Source organism: Adiantum capillus-veneris, chromosome 26 (genome assembly GCF_014529385.1).
Source record: "Adiantum capillus-veneris isolate H3 chromosome 26, ASM1452938v2, whole genome shotgun sequence".
Classification (NCBI taxonomy): Eukaryota; Viridiplantae; Streptophyta; class Polypodiopsida; order Polypodiales; family Pteridaceae; genus Adiantum; species Adiantum capillus-veneris.
The window spans coordinates 5,024,675-5,044,822 of record NC_140956.1 but is presented as its reverse complement, the minus strand read 5'-3'; the positions used below and the strand labels follow the sequence as shown (position 1 = coordinate 5,044,822).

General features: G+C 44.7%; 1 protein-coding gene across 2 annotated transcripts in view; it reads left to right on the top strand.

Annotated features, from left to right (window-relative positions):
* The window catches only part of LOC147422924 (uncharacterized), a 74,355-nt gene that overhangs the window by 12,673 nt on the left and 41,534 nt on the right, over window positions 1–20,148 (top strand). For both annotated transcript variants that reach the window (XM_086501751.1, XM_086501752.1), the window contains 5 exons: window positions 1,940–2,305; window positions 2,374–2,427; window positions 2,501–2,711; window positions 2,815–2,906; window positions 2,989–3,052. In XM_086501751.1, coding sequence (XP_086357877.1) covers window positions 1,940–2,305; window positions 2,374–2,427; window positions 2,501–2,711; window positions 2,815–2,906; window positions 2,989–3,052 — 787 coding nt within the window. The remainder of the gene's footprint in view (window positions 1–1,939; window positions 2,306–2,373; window positions 2,428–2,500; window positions 2,712–2,814; window positions 2,907–2,988; window positions 3,053–20,148) is intronic.

Sequence of the window (20,148 nt, the reverse complement as noted above, 5' to 3'; positions counted from 1 at the left end):
TCTTTTACTTCTTCGTCCACATTGCCTTTGTCTTTAAGACCGCAAATTCTCACATGTAAAGCGCGCACCCTTCTCCTCTGCTCCTCCTCTAGTGTCTGGTTAATGATGTTGTTGGGTGTGGACGTGGGCGTTATCTCCTTGTCTTTTCCTTTCTTGGCCACCTTGATCCATTTCTCGGCTTCGTCTGCCTTCTGTTGGGTTTTGGTAAGAACATCCACCCAAGAAGTCGTCATTTCTTTGTGCTGTTCTTCTCCCTCTTTGATGGCCCATACTTGTTCCTTGATCGTGTTGATTTCTTCAATTACTGAGGGTTGCAGTTCGCCCTCTTCCAGTGTGTTTCTTGATCGGCTTCGGCGAGTTCTTTCCTGAGTGACGTGATCTCTTCCTCTTGGGTCGTCACTCGGTCTTCCAGCGTGCTTATCTTGCTCTCTTGGATCAGCACACGTCCTTCGAGAATGTTTATTGTGCCCCAGAGATTGCGGTTCATCTTGGTGATGGTCTCCGTCATTTCCTCTTTGCATCTACGAATGGCATCCTCTAGGGGGTCGACTTTTTCGTTCGTCTTCCTCATGTTTGATCGCCGTCCGCAAGGGGGTTAGATGCGCGTGTGTACCCACTCTAGCAGCGGGCGTGGCATTGGATGTACGTGTGCACCCACACTGGCGGCGATCGCGACGAGTGGCGGAGCGCGAGGCGGTGTGGCCTGGTGCCCTCAATATGTTGAGCTGTGTGTGTGCGCGCGCGCGCCTCGAAAACAAAAGTGAAGGAGAGAGAGAGAGGGGGGGGGGGGGGGGGGGGGGGGGGTAGAAATGAAATGAAATGTTATACTAAAGTCCTCAAAAGGCCATAATGACCTATGGGGCCCGAAAGTTAAAAAGTGGTGGGGGCGGGGGCGAGGGCGGGGTCAAAAAAAAAAAGAAAGAGAGTCCTACGCGTAGAGGATGGACGTCCTACGCGTGAAAGAAAAAAGGGGGGGAGGTGTGGGGGGGGGGGGGGGGGGGGGGGGGGGGGGGGGAGGGGAAAGACATGCTACGCGTGGGAAAGGGGGGGGGGAAGACATGCTACGCGTAGAGGTTGGGGGGCTAGGGCAGCGCGCTGCAGGGCAGGGCGGCGGGGGTGTAGGACGACGGGCGCGCGGGGCAGAGGCGGGGGTGCAGGGCGGCGGGCGCGAGGGCAGAGGCGGGGGGGCAGGGCGCAAGCCAGGCAGCAGCACAGCGCGGCAGCGAGCAGGGAGCAGCACAGAGAGAGGCTCAGCAGTGCGCGGGGCTGCAGGCGAGCACAGCAGCGCGCGGGCAGGGGCAGGGGCAGAGAGAGAGAGAGAAATGAAATGAAATGAAATGTTATATTAACGTCTTCAAAAGGCCAAAATGACCTATGAGACCAATCAGTTACAAAATAGTGAATCTAATACCATGTCTGGGTACAAAAGAACTAGAAGTGGAACAAAATACTACTACTACTACTACAATCTAAAACTACGTGGGTGTAGCAGCTGATACAATAGGTACCCGGTAAACTGGATGTAACAGTGTGAGAAACAAAGATGGAAGAAATGGTGAGGATCCATCCTCATCTGCACTCTGGATGTCGAGAGAGTATGGCTCGAATCTTCTGTTGTAGTCTCCGTCGATGCTGTGTAGCTCCTCTCCTCAGTCGCGGTCGTCTGTATCTCTGTAGCTCCAATGCTCGGTCGATGAGAGTGCCAGTAGTGGTCGAATGAGTGTGGGACGAGCTCTGCAGTGGTGGCTGCTCCTCTGGCTGTCCCATATCTAGTGAAAAGAAATCTGTAATGTGTCTCTGGGACTGCCTCTCTCTAGCTCTCCCCAGTAAAGAGAGAGAGAGAGAGAGAGAGAGAGAGAGAGAGAGAGAGAGAGAGAGAGAGAGAGAGAGAGAGAGAGAGAGAGAGAGAGAGAGATGTCCTCGTCTACTTTTAAAGCAGGTTTTGGAGACTCGTTTTGAAGGACCCGGCAAATCTCCAATCATGGGTTTTGGACGACACTGTCGAATTAACACCAGGTCTTAAAATGTCATCAACACCATTGCTGCCAAAGACTCCCCCACCTAAGCTATGGATAGATCCCACAACATACTCTCCTTTAGCATCTTTCAAAACTCCAAAGAGTCTTCTACCAAGGGACAGATATTATGACCAGTCCTCTACGCCTACATCCAAGCTTTTGAATATTTTTCATTGTAAACCTCACAGTGATAAATGCAATTCTCCTCGAACGCCCTCCCCTATAAGAGAAACTGCGATATTCCCCCCTCTTTTACATATTTTGAAAGAAAAAATGGTTATGGGCAGGTACATAATGGATGTTTTTGTCATATCTTGAGCATTGGGCACCTTAAGATACTGTTTGTTCTCTTCAGGTTCTTGGGTGACATAGATATAATGTCTTCGAGGATGAATGACAAATGCATGCAGTAAGCAACATTTTTACTTTAAGAGCCGGCTATGTTTTGTAATGAGTATCGTCTCAAATTGATTGCTTGACAGGGTACTCTTGGAAAGATGCCCACATTTACAAACACTTCGACTTGTGCATACTTGCACATTGCAACTTAAGGAAAGCTCCGAGTCCTTAAGCAGCATGAAGTATGAGAGCCTGCATCAAACTTCTTGTAGCTGCAGTCTACTGACGAATACAGCATTTGCTGGTATCCATAGGCATTGCCCGGAGTTGGTTTCTGTGACACTTATTCTCCAGGTGAGCTTGCCAATTTTATCGATTCTTCGTTTTAGGACTTTTTGCTTGATCAGCTTTTGTCATTTTTGCATTTACTGGGTTGCCGTGTATCATGCTTTTGTAGCATGTGACTTTTAGGACGATATTGCGTAAGATTTTGATGGAGCTAGGGCGGCTACCAAAGCTACAAACCCTCTCAATTGAATTGCGAGTGCCGTAAGAGTTTTGCAGTCAATCTGAGGAGCTTTCACTTCTTTTCAATGATGCTTTATCCTCTCAAAGCTTTATTTTTTACTAGATCATTTGGGCAATCCACAAAATCGAAAGTAATATGGGACTCTCATGTGCGAGTTACAGAGCAGGTAACTAGTTTTTGGAGAACTCAATGGAGAAATCAAGAAGACCACTGTTTTAGGAGCTTTAGCACTTTGGTGTCATTTAAATTCTGCAAATTGAAGTTCATTAAAAATGCGGACTCACATAATGTTTGAAAATCAACATTTGAACATTGAGACAACATATTATAGAACAAAGGTCCTCATCAAGCAAAGTAGAAGTGAGATTCTTAACAATTATTACAAAGTTGATGAGGACTTGTGATTCTTGTTGAATCTGAAGTTGTTTTTCGTTTATTTCAGATTGGTTGATTCCCTTGAAAGTCACACCCATGTGCAATGTCATTCTTAAGTCAGGACAGCTTGCACATTGTAGACTGTTCAGAGGGAGAAAGGAGAACTTCTTGCTCAGCGACCAATGTTATAGCAAAAATAGCTGAAACTAGAGGAGTGATTAGAGTTAATGGAAAATACCATTGTTTTAGAGACTGAAAGGAAGTTTCTGGTCATCATTTGGCGTATATTAGCAGAGAGAGATGACTGAGTGCATTCAGATTCCAGAGATGGCCGAGACAGTCAAGTAATTATGGAGAGTCTGAGCTTGGGTTTAAGGAGCAATGGGACAGAGGAGCTTAGTCACATGTACAAAAAGGCAGCTTGCAGGTACCTTAACAGGATGCAAGACAACAAATGGCGAATTTGTCTGGAGTCTAGCTGACCTTCCAAGATCACAAGAGGCTTACCTAGTGAGTTCATGCCTGAGTGTGGGGCCCTGATCTCTGTCATCTCTCTGTGGTGCAGGCACGGGTGTAGGAGCGGGCCTCTGGAAAAAGTCTGTATTCTGTAGGTGCAGTCCTCCCCTCGGTGTGGTCTGGGCCTGTAAGGAGATCATAGAAACTGCCTTAGTTTGTGCTGCTCTCCTAGCTTTAGCAGCTGGCATAGAGAGTGTGGCTCTCCAAGCAGAGTAAAATATCTTGCTCTGATGGTGGAGTACGCTTTGCATCCGCATACATAGTGCTCCTTGGTCCCCACCACCTCTCGGTATAGTTTGCATATTCTCTCTGTCTTGGGGATTGGAGCTGCTATACTCCCCTCTGTGGTGGTGTGAGGATACTCTCATAATCGCCACCCCCGCACCATATGATAGGAATCCCTCCATACATCTGAGTCTCCGTGTGAATTAATCCTCCGAGATGCTTATGAATTTCTCTCTGCAGTCGTGTGTAGAGCTGCCAAAGGTCCTGCCTCAATACTTCGTTCCTCTTACTGTGTGGCATCTGTGTGGGCTCCCTGTCGTACTGGAATTGTGGCAGGCAGTCAATATCCAGCCCATGCTTTGTGAACCACTGTGTCACCCGTGCATACCATGATCCTCTGTCTCGTGCCTCATTAAGCTGTGTGGATGCCTCCAAAGCTCTACATGAGAGGCGATCGGGGGACACCTCTCTGAAACTGTCTATGAGACAAATGGTATGGAACCATGCCTCCACTAGGCATAGGCAGCGCAGCAAACTCCACTATGATGATATCATGAGGTTCTCAGGGTCAGCCTGGCTCTGGTTGGTTCTGCCATAGTGAAGGGTGCAGCACTGGCCATGAATTTTTCAGTCCTAGTGAAAAGCAAGTTCCAAAAAGCAAAAAGCGATTGCTAAGAATAATCATTGCCATACAGTGACATATTGGCTTTTTTTTAACCAAAACAAAATGTGGGTTGCTGCCACGTCAGCACTTATCCGTACACATGCGAAGTCAGCTCTTGGATTTTGCAATGGCATACGTGGGAATTTTCTTCCATGATTTGTGGGTTTGTACAGTCGACTACTCTTTGAGTCGTGTGTGTGAGTTGTGCCACATCGTTGATCTCTCATATCCAGGCAAAGCAAGAGCCATGCCACATTTAGACTAGTAGAAGCCCAGGTAGAGGTGATCACCTCATATGTCTATTTGGGAGTTGTTGTCACCAGGAGGTGTATTTTTCTTGTTGCCTTCTTTAAATATGTACCACATATTTTTATTTATTTGATTTTTGCTTGTTTTCCCCGGAACCCTTGAAAAGGTGCAAGTGGACATTGCATGGCCAGTGTGAAATGGTTGCGGCCGAACGGGTTTCTCACAACGGGAATCTAGGTCGGTCGGGCGGTCTGGGACTGGTCGGGCCAGTTAGCGCCTAATTCTGATGAGTGTGAAATGGTTGCGGCCGAACGGGTTTCTCACAACGGGAATCTAGGTCGGTCGGGCGGTCTGGGACTGGTCGGGCCAGTTAGCGCCTAATTCTGATGAGTATGGAAGCTTGTGTGTGCCAAATGGAATTTGGGCCACTTGGCAAGTCACTTACAACTTTATAAGTAGGTGGGAATTTTACAACTATAATGGAAAGCTTGCCTTCTCCTTTGTCTCATGTAGCGCGATGATTTTCTCTCGCGCATCTCTCTCTCCCCTTTGCACATATCGTAATACCCCACTAGTTGGGCTACTCAGATGATCATGTACAATTTTGAGGGTTTTCAGGTGCTTTGCGAGGGAATCTGTCCTAGACATGTGCTTTTGACCAACAGGAGTTTTGGCGTCCGTATGTTCCTAAATTGGGTAAAAAATCTGCAATTTCAGCCCTTGCCACGTTTGAACAGCTTTGTGAGACACTTATCTATGTGTCCGGATCGTTCGTTCTGAATTGAATAAAGAAATACCGAAAGGGGCGCCAGTCTTTGGGGCCTACAAGGTGTCGGTCTTCGTGTGCGTACTGACATTCTAGTCGTTGGACGCCTCTGTGCTCTCTTTTCTTCTTAGTGCTCTGTGTAAAGCTAAGAGGTACTTGAATTAGTACCGCCCTCTACTGTGTACAGGCCGGTTATAGTTGTTATCTGATTTTGAGATTGGTCTCTCCGAGAAGAGGGCCTTGTACATTTGCTTGAATCACTGCAAATAAAGGAATACCCGTGAGGGGTGCCTATTTGGCAGCAAATCTTCCTCGAGGGAAACTCTTACCTCTCAAGTGTTTGGCTTGCAAATTTCTCGTGCAGTGGTTTTACTTGTGTACATCCATGTTTCTAGTGTCACAAACTAATGACGTGGCATGACCCTAACTTGCAAAATCTGGCAAAGTGGCTCTAAGGGGGGTTACTAACCCTACAAACTTACAAGAACCTGGCTGAGGGGCCTACACCTTTTAAAATAAAGCAGAGACTCCTAATTGTGTAGCCATGATGAGGAGGCAATTCCATCCGGCTGGCCCGAAATTTGGGGTGCTGATGACGTGGCATCTGTACGGGAGGTCCGCGATTTGCGTTGGAGATTTTGGGCACCAGCTTTGGGAGCAGAAGCTTTCGAGGAGCAGTGCTTTTAGACCTGTATGCTGTTGGCCAGGGGCCTTTATAAGTGTGCCAGGGCCTCTAGTCTTGGCAAATTAGCTTGGGAGCATTGCCAAAGAGAGAACTTTCGGACATCGTACCTTGTGAAATAATACTAAAGAAATACTTGAAGGGCCGCCAGTCTTTGGGGCCAATGCATCTGGGCTCTGAACTTCGCTGTGCCATGTGGTCTCTCTCTCTCTCTCTCTCTCTCTCTCTTTTTGTGCAATTTCAGTTCAGTTTTGTGCAGTTTCTCACGTGTGTTGCAATAGATCTTTGCTTTGGAGTGTCCAAGGCTATAACAGTGGTATCAGAGATCAGACGATTCTTCCTCTAGGAAGGATTCGATCCCTTTTTCAGCAGCACACATGGATTCAAGTAGTGAATCCAACAGGGAGGAAACTGTTCCACCTACTTGCTCGAACGAAGAAACCAACGGAGGTTCTACCGGGAGCCGGCTTCTTTTTGAGGACTTCGGGGAAGAGCATGGCCCATTCCCGCTAAGGGAGACTCAAAAGAGCAAGAACAGAACAACAAGAAACCTAAGAAGAGCAGATCCCACAAGAAATCTCGGAAGCATCGAAAACAATCTTACAATTCGGACGAGGACACCTCGTCCTCTGACAGTTCTAACTCAGACGAGTCAATGTATGGGAAGAAGAGAAGACACCGGTATTGTTCGAGCCGGTATGAGCATCTAGAGAAGAAGGGGAAGAAGACTAAGGATTTCAAGGAGGGTGGGCAAGCACTCAAGTTTGATAGGTTTTCAAGCTACAAGGACACCCACTGAGCCCTTGCATTCATACAACAGTTCGACACCGCCTTTTCGGGAGGCCGTTTTTCAAAACCTCCAACGTGCGAAGAGGGTCGTCCTATCTAAAAGGGAATGCCCAAACATGGTGGTCTACCGTGTTGTTGTGCAGGGAAACACCTACAAAGTGGTTGAAATTCAAACGCATCTTCACTTCCTCATGGCTTACAAAGGAACACGGAGAGGATGTCATCACAGCCTGGAATCATTTGAGGATGACCAAAGAAGACACCTTCCTGCGAATCGAACCCACTACTTTTTTGGGGTGAGAGTGGTAGCCTGCCTGTAAATAGACTTGGACACTCCAAGTTGACACCACAAATAATCACTTCAAAACAGTTCACAGTTCACAATTGATTTGACACTGGCCCGGTGGAGTTCCGTACCTAGAGATATTGGCCCCAAAGATTGACGCCCCTCTCGGTATTTCCTTTTGTATTAATCTGCAATTCAAAAGTACAAGCGAGTAGTCAAGGACTCACTCTCAGACTCTGTGTCCAGATGCTCTAAGAAGTGAGAGCCCAAACTACTAATTTAAAGAGTTTACAAGGGATGCCAAAAGCAAAGCTCCAAAAGCTGAAAATCAAAAGCTTTTAAAAATAAAGCAAAAGCCCTCTCTCTCTCTCTCTCTCTCTCTCTCTCTCTCTCTCTCTCTCTCTCTCTCTCTCTCTCCCCAATTGGGTAGCCTGCTAAAAGAAAAAGTCCACGCAAATTCTGGCCTGCTTTCTGCTGCCGTAAATTCTACCGCAAATTCCGGGATGCCACGTCAGCAATCCGTACGGCAGTGCCACATCACCATTTTGGTCGGAATTTCTATAGCAGCCAGAGGGTGTGTGTGTGTACTGGGCAGCCACGTCACCAAGTTGTGACATACCCCCCTCTTGAAAGCATTGTGATCGCCCTCGATTACGCCTGCAAAACAGACAGAAACCATAAATTGTCTTACCAGACACTGACTGTTAGTACCGATACACTAGGAACACACATCTAGCACATGTATCAATCGACAGTCACATCACACGACATCACAGGACATCACTTGACATCACATGACAAATCACATTCAACATTCATTCGGATCTCAGACCATGATTTATCGGCAATGCAATTAGAAAATCGCATCTAGATCCACTCAAGACCTCATAGATGCCCGATTGACTAATCCCTATTGCAACCATGTCTATCGAGATCATTCAAACCAAAATGCTGCAATCATTTCGTCCATCAGTTCGTGCACTGAAAACAAGTCAAGAACAAATCAGTTTCATATTCGGGAATTCTATTTCATAAAGTCATTACAGCAGAATACTGTCATCTCTCAGTATCCCTGAAGCTTAAAGAGACATCAGTGACTCTAGTATTTAAAGTTCATAGCATCTGTTGACAAAGGAGCGGAGTAACTCCTTCTTGTGCATACCCACTGCACCAGATTTTCGGCCAAGCTGAATTCGGGGTTCCAATTGGAATAGACTATGCTAAATCAAAAGCTTCAAGGTAAAGTTTTACAACCGAGGAGTATGTGCTAGGTCCTCTGAAACAAACTAAAGAAGTGGATCATCCGGCTACACGGACCGCCTACAGACACTCGCCGGACGAACTACCCGACCATAGCCACCATTCGGCAGCTCCCTGTGCTGGGGCCAACGTCCGAGGATGTAGACGTGCACCTGTAAGACCGAGTGTCCATACCATGAAACGAACTAAAGGAGTGGATTACCCGGCTACACGGACCGCTACAGACACTCATCGGACGAACCACCCGACCATAGCCACCATCTGTTGACCGCTGGGTCAACAACATAACATAACTCACGTTTCGTACCAAAGTCTTATCTTTTGCGAGTTATGAAATGCTGCGGATTATGGCTATAAACGTCATTTGTAATGAGTAGTTATTCTAGTTTCAGAAGCCGGGGTGCAATGGCACTTCCAGATTGTAAATACAAAGCCATTTGACCCTTTCAATCCCATTTTTGGTTAAACCTAAGGTAGCCTTAGTATATAAGGTACCTAGGTCATTTTGTAAAGAAGGCTTTTTATCATAATCAAACTTAGCGCTGCCGTCTACTGTGTGTGAGAGAGAAAGAGAGTGAGTGTGAGCTTCATCCTCCCGCTACGCCCGGCTCGCTCAACACATTGGAGATCCGGCTGCACCATTGCGGTAGGCTCGAGGAGAGCTATGCGACGACGCCAAGCATTCCACGCGAGACGAAGCGCACACGCCGACGCATCTACGAGCTATTTGTGGCCGTAAGTGTATCAAACGATGTCTGTTTTCTGCGTGCTAGTAGTCTATAGAATCGTGGCGACATAAGCTACGCATAGGTACTCATTAATTTCAGTTTCGGGCACTTTCGAAATTCGGCTCTGTCATCCTACGCGTTTTCTGCAGATGGGTTTAGAGTGAGGGTTTTGAGTGTAGAAGCTTAGGGACAGGTGTATCCTAGTGAGGGGATGGTGTTCCTTAAGTTTCCTACGAATCTGGCATGATTAGGTGAGTTACCTTACGCATGTGTGTATGTGGCTAGGTGGTGTAGTTGAGGGCAGTGAGGTTCTTGATTGTGGTTTAGTTGGCCTTCCAGAGTGTTGTATGTGTAGGATGGTCTCAGCCTGACAAGCTTAAGAGATTTCCTCCGTGTGCCTATCGCGTCATCTGTGTCCTCGATTGACATTATGTTGATCTAGGTAGTGTTTGCATGCACTTCATGGGTGTGTGAGTCTCTCCCGTCCAACATTGGCGCCGCTGTCGGGGACACAAGGACCTAAGTAGGTTTCCTACTAACACTCGTGTGATGGTTGCTTGATTTAATTTCGGCTAAAGAAAGCGTTTTTCTTAAGTGGATCCGGAAGAGGATATTCCGCAATCAAGTGGATAGCCAGGAAGCGTGTCTCTTGTCGAGGGTCTGCGACTAGATAGGTTTAGTTAGGATCTGTGGATTAGAGTAGTTGGTGGTGGTCGAGTGATTTGTGAGGTAATAAAAGCGTTTACTAGTCCGTGTGTGGCAGTGAAGCGTTTTTCTACTCATAGATGCAAAACCCCATATGATTTGTAGGAGTAGCTTTAGGTAAGTGATCCGATTCTGATCTAGAGCTATTCAACACTGAATTATTTGCTAAAGTGCTTGATTGCATTTGAAATCACGGAGAAGTGTGCTTTTGAGGGTAAAAATGCATTAAACAAGCTTTTGTGGACATTTTTGTATGACTGACTGATGCTGTGCATATAAAAGAGCATTTGCAAGGGTTCTGTGAAGAAAACCTGCAATTCTGTAAACAGACATCCTACGCATAGGATGTCTCAAGGGGGTTCTGGAGACCAAATTTGAAAATTCTGACTGCACCAGTGGGTTCAGAGGGTAGGTTTTGCCCTAGTAACATATTGACTTGGGTGTTTTTCCCTATTTTTGTTGACCAAAAGCCAAAAGGCGGAGTCAGAAAACGTAAAATTTCAGAGAAGGCTTAAATTGAGTGATTGTTGCATGTTTTTGCAATTGTGAAGCATGCTTGCACTTGCTGAGAGCATAAGAAAGCATCAGGGACACTTCAGTCTGAAAAAATCAGTAGTAGACATCCTACGCGTAGGATGTCTACAGGGTGATCTGGTGGAAATTTTGAAAATCTGAGGTTACCAGTGTGTTTAGAAGGTAGGTTTTACCCTATTTTCACCTGGAAAGTGAAAATTTGACCAAATTTTGACAGATCAAAGCCAAAAGACGAGAATTGCTAGACATCCTACCCAAATTATGCCCAAGGCATAATTTTTGAGACCAAACCATAGGGTGACTTCAAAGGCATGTTCTAAATGTTGTATTGAGTGCATGTGATAAATTTCATCTCATTTGGGTCAGTGAAAGGGAAGATTGAGCGGACTTTAGCACTTTTGACTGAAAAAAGGCAAGAACAGCTAAAATTTGGGACTTTTGAAATCCTAACCAAAATCTGAGCATACCACTAGGTTGCTGACATCAAGGGGAAAAGCTTTGGGTCAAGTTTGGGGTCAAACAGGCCAAAAAGACATCCTACGCGTAGGATGTCATATGTGTGATTTTGCACTCCAAACTTAATTTTGAGCATACCACAGTGATCAGCACCTTAAGGAGAGTCTGTGGTTTAAATTTGGGTTCATTCTTAGCAAAAAGACATCCTACGCGTAAGATGTCTAAGGCATAATTCTGAAACCAAAATTCTACTGTGACCATACCATGCTGTCATAGAGCCTTGGGCAAGCCTCCTAGTCAATTTGGTCCAATTTGGAGTTGATTTGACTTGGGAATTCATTAGAACAGACATCAGGCTTCTGGAACAGATTCTTGATCATTTGACCAGCCTATAGGTGTCAGAATCAAAAAGTAAAAATAGCTGTGAGTTTAGCACATCAAGGGGAAGCTACAGTGCAAGTTTGAGCTGAAACAGAGCAAAAAGACATCCTACGCGTAGGATGTCTCCAGCTTGATTTAGGACTCCAAACCAACCTATGAGCACACCACTGTGATCAGCACATCAAGGAGAAGCTGGGGTGAAAATTTCAAGTCATTCTGAGCAAAAAGACATCCTACGCGTCTCAAGGCCATTTTTAATCCAAATGAAAATCTGAGCATACCATTGTGTTGCTTGACTTAAGGGGAGTCTCTGGACCAAATTTTGTTAAATTCTGAGCATATAGACATACTACGCGTAGGACGTCTCTAGGCCAGTTTTAGGGCCCAACTGTAATTTTGACCATACAGGAGTGTTCACAGTGTCACAGAGATCCCAAATCTTTTTTCAAAAATGAATTTGGACTCATTTTGACCAGTCCAAACTGCATTTCACTGTTTTGGCCATAACTTTCACAAACGGTATCGGATCGGAAAAGTTTTTATATCAAAACGTAGCTTGAGAGCGGCTCTACAGATCTTAGTGCAAAACTTGAACTAAATGCATGCCTACGGCAACCATTTAGTTCAACTTTGAAAAAAAACATCGTTTAAGGCCTCAAAATTCATCCGCAAGTTAGGGGTGTCTAAAAGCGACAATTTGCGAGAATTGTGACGAAACGGTTGCGGTTTTGGACATAGTTTCGACTTTTCCCTAACCAAAGAACTTGAACACAGTGGACTAAGTCTACTTGAACCAAGCAAAAGCTCTTAAGCCCAGAAATCATGTCTACCCTAGATTCAAACGCAGCTTACACAAGCTAGGAGATCCCGACGATAGAGGAATATCCTCCCACAATGGATCTTCCAAACTTGCAATTGATAAAGACCCATCTTGTTGAGAGAGTTTGGATGATTGGTCATGAGAGTGAAGGACTATATAGATACATTGACGACAATGAGGTCAATCTTTATAGGTGCTCAGATCCATACCTAGAAGAGATAACGGATTACAAGCTCTTATATGTTTACACATACGGAGTCGACTGTCAATGGAGATCTATAGTTGTCTACAAGTATAGACGAGAATACAGAGTTGTAGAAAGCACAAATCCACAGACTGTACTAGAAAGAGGTGGATATTTGGTCAATGAAGGACCACAAATGCCTCCACCAAACACGAGAATTCCTATAGGAATTCCAAGAAGAGAGCCACCAGGATTCCCTTCAAGAGCGATAACGAGAGAAGGAATGGGAGAGTCTCTGGTTAGACTTGTAGACAATCGACGAGTAAGACCATCCCAAGTCCAAAAATGGGTAAACAGAAAATACTCCGGAGATAAAGATCCGAGAGATCACGTCGCGGCTTTTAGAAGAGTGATTAGAGCAGAGGAAGTTTCAGATTTTGCGACACAATTTGCGGGATTTGGATTGACTCTAGAAGATGATGCAGCTACATGGTTCGACATTGTGGAAAAATGGGATTTTGAGACCCTAGATGAGCTGTTTGAGGAGTTTATTGAAGAATTCTCGCCAAAAGGCATTGCTCACAACACGGTTTCGCAAATCCATAGATTCAAACAGAAAGAGGATGAATCAATACGCAAAGCATCATTACGGCTCAAGAGATATGTTAAGCTCTGTCCGAGAGCGGAATTACCTACGCAAGCATGACTGATGCTGATCTTTAAGGAGACATGCGGGCCTTCATAAGGATCTGCATATGATAAGGAGGATGACGCTAAACGAGTTGATCAAAGAAGCTCTTTATCTAGTGGATAACTGTGAGGCATACAAAGAAAAGGACTTAAAGAGTGAAGGAGATGACACATCCTCTCAGCACAGTGTTTCACAGATAAGTGAGTCCATTGCCAAGCCAACGGCACCTATTGATCAAGAAAAGCTTATCGACGACTTGGTCAAGAGGTTGATTCCTCTTGTAAGGTCTGATTCGGGAGAGCCGAAGTGGTGTGAAATTGAGAGAAAATGGACGAACCATACGGGGGAAGAGTGCTATTATAGCATGGAAAATGCTAGGGAGAGGTATGTACAACCTGTTCCAGAAGCACCTACTCCACCTAGATACATTACGGGGAATGCGCCAGGACGAGTAGGAGTTTTAAGGCCACAGCTTGTCTTAGGACAACAACCTCCGCTGCCAGGTGCTAGAATGCAGGTAGACATGAGATACATGCCAATGATGAAAGCATCAAATAAACCAACGCCAGTACCAGCTACAATGTGGTATAGCAACCAAAGTGAGTACTACCCTTCGGAGCAACAAAATGTGAGAGAAACACATGGAGTGGTGAGGCCGGTATAACCTCCACCTCCTGGGTTTCAATTGAAAGAAAGAAGGTATGAAATGGACGAAAGGACATTGCGATTCATTTCAAATAGCGGCTTATCTAGGTCAAAGCTTGCTTATAGCCAAGAGGAAATGCTAAAAGAATCTCCTCAACCACAGACAGATTGTCACAAAAGTCGTGACAACCACTTGGTCAAATAATGTCCTCATACGGAGATCACTGAAGTAAATGTCTATTGTCTTGAGTGTGGCATCACTCACTTGATCCCCGATTGCCCGAAAAAACCAAACCAAATCAGGAAAATCACGACAAATGTATCAGGGATTGTTCAGCTCCCTAGTAGCTCAGAAAATGAAAATGTTGTACCAGTTCAAGTGGTTACGAGAGCACAAGCCCAAAAGAAAGCTGATGAGAATCCAGAGACAAAGAACATGGAAGGTGACATGAGTCCAGAGACAGATGATGGACCAAAGACAGACGCACCTAGTCAGAAAACCAAGAGCAAACGAAATAGTTGGAAAGCTAGAAAGACTAAGATGAAAGCATGCAGGGAACGAGAGTAAAAATCCCTAGCTGAGAAGCTTACCGAAGCTGAGGAGAAGATAAAACAACACGAGGAAAAGGAGGCACCTTCTCTTACATAGATGGTTAAACCTCTAGAAGAACCATCCACGGATGAGAAACCGAGAAGTGCTAGTTCAGGAGGATTTGTGTTGGCAGAGAAGGTTAATGAGACATTAGATGCCCTCTTGAAAGCCTATGATGCGAGACTAAAAAACAACCAAATCCAAGAACACAGGTGGATGACATATCCCTATACGGAACTAGAAAAGAAAAGGTTTGAAATGTGCCATAAAATGATTCAAACAGCCCAAGCTTTACTAGAACCACCAGGTGCAAAACCTGAGGATGTGATCCGTGTCATGCCTACACACGTAATCCCACCAAACCAGGAACTAAAAGAGCCAAATTCTAGTCATGAGCACAGACCAAACCTCAAAGACCGAGCATTAGAACCAAGGATAGTACTGAATACCACGGATAACTCTTCCGAGGGATTTCACCAAGCTATACCTGAGGATTGTAAAGAGATAGATGGTCTTGATGAATTGTGGAAACAAGTCAGAGAGGCCAATGAAGCGGATAACCTAAGAAGACGAGTAGACAAGACTGGTGATGAACGAGGAGTGTTTCTACCACCAATAGAGGAATTTGAGACTGGATCTCAAATGAATCTAGACGTGCGATCATATTGGGGTGACAAAGGATCTGTATAATCTATGGATAGTCAACAACCCCATTCGCTAAGAACACTACCGTCCTACATGGGAGAGTACGAGACCAAGTCAGATGTGGTTGCAGTCCCATCACAGAGACTGTCTCTCAACAAGGCCATCGATTCAAAGGGGCTAGTAGATATTCTATCTGTCCCAGTCACCTGTACAATAATGCTAGCCGAGTTGCTCAGAATAAAACCAAACATGTGGGCTAATGTGGGTAAATGCCTAGAGAAATTTGGTGTAAAAATCCCAATGACTCGAATTGAGGAAGGCATCAAAGAGCTTGAAATGCCTCAACTAAATACTAGGCCAGTGCCATTAAACAAGGTAGGCGAGTATTACGAGGGAGAAGATGGAAACACCACCCTTCCTGTGGAATTCAATGGTGTACAAACCATGGCAATGTTGACAGTGGAGCTGGTGTGGCCATTGCAACCAAAGAGGTTTGGAAAAAATGGGGAAAACCTGCCTTGAGATCCACACGAATGACCCTGCAGCTTGCAGACGGACACAAGGAAAAGCCCCTAGGACTGCTAGAAAAAGTAATTGTTACTTCTTGTGGCATTGAATATGAACACACTTTTGCTGTTGTTGACTTTGGCAAGAAGAACAACTATGACATCATTCTGGGAAGACCATTCATGCGACAATTGAAAATGGTCCAAGATTGGGGTTATGACCATATATACTTGAGACATATGGAAACCATAACAAAGGCAAACTTGAGGGACCATAGCTGTAGGGATGTGACGAGAACACCGGTTGAGGAGTTTGATTCCGCCACAGTAGCAGGATCAGAACTTCCAGCTTGGTTAGGTAAGCCTAAAGAACTGTGGATGTGTGGAGCTTCACAATGTGGTAGCTTGAAACGTGAGGAATGTATCCTAGAGCGAGCTATGGAGGATAGGGACTATATCCCAGAACCATTTCCTGAAGAAGAGTTAGAGCCTTTTGGATGGGAACACATCTTGGCTACTCTGGACGTGTGCGCCGTGGAGGATGCTCCCACAACAAAGTTTTGTGATGAAAATGGCGATGATGTCGTTCCTTATTTTGCAGTGAGTGTAATCCAGGAAAACGAAGAAATCCAGACATCAACAAGCTCTCGAAATAAGGAGCAAACAAAGAAATGTGGAGAATCGAAAGATGAAGAAGACGACGAGTTCTATGACTCTGTAGAACACTTCGAGCTTCAAGAAGATCAACGACCCGGGAATCAATGTCATCGCTACACGAATAAAGTGCATCAAAAGTGGATTCCAAAGTCCTCCGTGAAGACACAGCCACCAGAAGCATCCTCATACATGGCTCCTAATAAGGAGGCAAAGACTCATCTGGGAGGAAGACGACCAGAGCAACGAGTTAACAATGCTCTAATCAATGGGCTAGAAAAGTCCTCCAAGAAACCACCACCCACAAGCAAAAAGACAGTAACTTTCCACTACCAGCCAAAAAATCAAGGGAAAGTACAAGAAGTCACCCTTTGCTGAGGATAGTAGCGATAGTGATGAATCTTACGACATCCCCTATCATCAACTCAAGCCATCACTATCACCAACCCCTTCAACAACAACCATGACAGGTCAAAAGAACAGGACAACAAGTCAAAGCCAAAAAGCTCGACAAATCTGGATACCAAAAAGCCAGATCGGCCAAAAACAGATATGGATCAAGAAGACAAAGATCTCTGATGACAAATCACAAGATCCAACACCAAAACAAAAGCAAGGAAAGCGTGCACGAACGAGTAAGAATATCACAAAGTCGCAAGCTTTCACAACTCTGGTTTGGGCTCCAAAGAAGTTGATTCAAGCACAAAAAAGTCAGGAATTCGTTTGGATTCCAAAACAACCACAGTATCAACTTTCAAAGCCTGAATCCCGTCACCAACCAAGCGTACAAGGGCCGAAGCAAAGACCACTGTCGACTCACACAACAAAAAGGTGGATCCCAAAGAAGTCTCTTCAGACACAAACGAAGCACGAGCAAGTATGGGTTCCCAAACGAGCGTCAGCAACAAAACAGCCAATAATCGCAAAGAAATGGGTCCCAAAGAAGAACAACAAAACTGCTGTCAGTGCATCGCCGCTTGAATTCTTACAATTCTTCCTACGATTACAGTACAGTTAGAAGAGAGCAAGTCGCTTCAATCAAGCAACGATACAGGAGCTTCAAAGACCATTACATTGCTTAGAATAGGAAGCCTCGCCAACAAATGCCAATAAGCAATTTGAGCTACATTACAAGGCCTGCATAGGCACAACTTTTACTTGCCCAAGCACAACACATACCCTTTGCGATACCCTGTCGTAAAGGATGACTCCAAATAGGAAGGGGGGAGGCATTCTGAATGCGGACCTAACATTATGACTATTAGAGGGCAATGTTTTGTGAGATGCATTGAATTTTTGCGTTTTATTGTGATAATTTTTTTTGACGAAATTTAGAGTATATGCTCTCATAGTAGTGTTACAGAGAGTATGGGGACAAAATCCATATATGAGCCCCTAGGGACATGTGTATAGTGTACATAGCATTTAGATTTTTATTTGAATTATTTTTCTTTTGTTTAGTTGTTTTAAGATTTTCTTTGTTTATTACTAAGAAAAAATAAAAAAAATCCATAATCCACATGAAGAAAAAACTGACGAGAGGCCTGAGCACTACAAAGAGAAGAAGGTACAGGAAAACGATGAAACTTCACGAAGTATGTCTCAGCAGCCACTACAACAGCCGAAGAACTTGTCACAAAGCAGTGTCAACGTGCAACCGACAAGTCATACAAGTCAGAGTCGAGTAGCTAAGCCACAAAATGAGTGAGGTGTTAGTCCCAAAGCTTCAAGTAATATTATCTGTGGTCTAAGCGTCTTAGCTATTCTAGGTACTGCTCAAGCTGGAAGAGTTGAGCATATTTACGTTGTGTCGCTCATGCTTGTATAGGTGAGCAAAAGAGTCGAAGTCTACTATACTTAAGTCTGGTGAAGTGAAGAAGAAGGTCCAAAAGACACTCACGTACTGAGCACTGTGAGATACGAGTGGAGAAACTTCTACATCGAAAACCCTTCTTGGAAAGGTGGAAGCTATTGAGACATATTTTGATGTCACATGTGCTACATTTATTCCTCGAAACACCCATCATCTCCTTCTTTCACATTGCATGCTTTTGTTGACAAATTTCTCATATGCATATAGAGTGTCCCATAATTGGCACTTGCATCAGGCACTCTTTCCGTGTTTCACCCAAGCACTCACCTTTCATGAACATGTACTTCACGTTCAACTGCTCAACTCCAATAAGAGCGTATACCAAAGGCATTTTTTTTCCCACCGAGTTTTTTCCCTTTGGTCATCCAGGTTTTAGACCCTAATCTAAAGACACCTATCACCATCCTCTTGTACATACTCCTTCTACATCAAAAATAAAGAAATGCTACTCAAATAAATTGACAAATGAATTGGAGTACCAATTTCAGATCATAGCATACTTCTCCTCAATGGAGAGTCGAAGAATGGCCTACAATGACAAAGCTGCAGACAACACTAACAACATGATTGCACAGGAACAAAGAAGTCCCCACTGAAGAAGAGCAGACATAAAAGTAATCAGAGGATCTCAAAAGATGAATGGTTATGATGATAGATGTCCGCTCTAATGGATCATAGTTCTTGTTGTGGTTCGACAAAGATACAAGCAGTGCAACAGATGAAGCCCAAAACAACAGCAAAGTGTTGACCGCTGGGTCAACAACACAACAAAATCCTTACAAAGTTGTCATTGGCTCACAAGATCAGAAAGCCAATCACTTAATTCTACAGATTGTAGAAGTTGTTTCTGAGAATCACAAATACTCCAAATTGACAGATTTGCTGGAGCAAATGATGGATGGAGCTTTCTCTATCCATGATGATAAGAGTCAAGTTCAACGACATCGGGTTCTTTTTGAATTTAGATCTGGCAGTAGACCTATAATGACAGAAACAGATGCTGCAGCTCGGAGCGTGGATGTGAAAGACATAAAGTTCGTCATCAATTATGATTTTCCTCAATCATGTGAAGACTATGTACATCGGATTGGACGAACAAGACAAGCTACTGCAAAGGCTTTAGTCTATACTTTCTTTCCAACAACAAAACGACAGCAAAGACCACATCGCCATCGACAATTAGGTCATGTCGGGGACGACATGAACGCGGAAGGGGGGAATGTTGACCGCTGGGTCAACAACATAACATAACTCAAGTTTCGTACCAAAGTCTTATCTTTTGCGAGTTATGAAATGCTGCGGATTATGGCTATAAACGTCATTTGTAATGAGTAGTTATTCTAGTTTGAGAAGCCGGGGTGCAATGGCACTTCCAGATTGTAAATACAAAGCCATTTGACCCTTTCAACCCCATTTTTGGTTAAACCTAAGGTAGCCTTAGTATATAAGGACCTAGGTCATTTTGTAAAGAAGACTTTTTATCATAATCAAACTTAGCGCTGCCGTCTACTGTGTGTGAGAGAGAAAGAGAGTGAGTGTGAGCTTCATTCTCCCGCTACGCCCGGCTCGCTCAACACATTGGAGATCCGACTGCACCATTGCGGTAGGCTCGAGGAGAGCTATGCGACGACGCCAAGCATTCCACGCGAGACGAAGCGCACACGCCGACGCATCTACGAGCTATTTGTGGCCGTAAGTGTATCAAACGATGTCTGTTTTCTGCGTGCTAGTAGTCTATAGAATCATGGCGACATAAGCTACGCATAGGTACTCATTAATTTCAGTTTCGGGCACTTTCGAAATTCGGCTCTGTCATCCTACGCGTTTTCTGCAGATGGGTTTAGAGTGAGGGTTTTGAGTGTAGAAGCTTAGGGACAGGTGTATCCTAGTGAGGGGATGGTGTTCCTTAAGTTTCCTACGAATCTGGCATGATTAGGTGAGTTACCTTACGCATGTGTGTATGTGGCTAGGTGGTGTAGTTGAGGGCAGTGAGGTTCTTGATTGTGGTTTAGTTGGCCTTCCAGAGTGTTGTATGT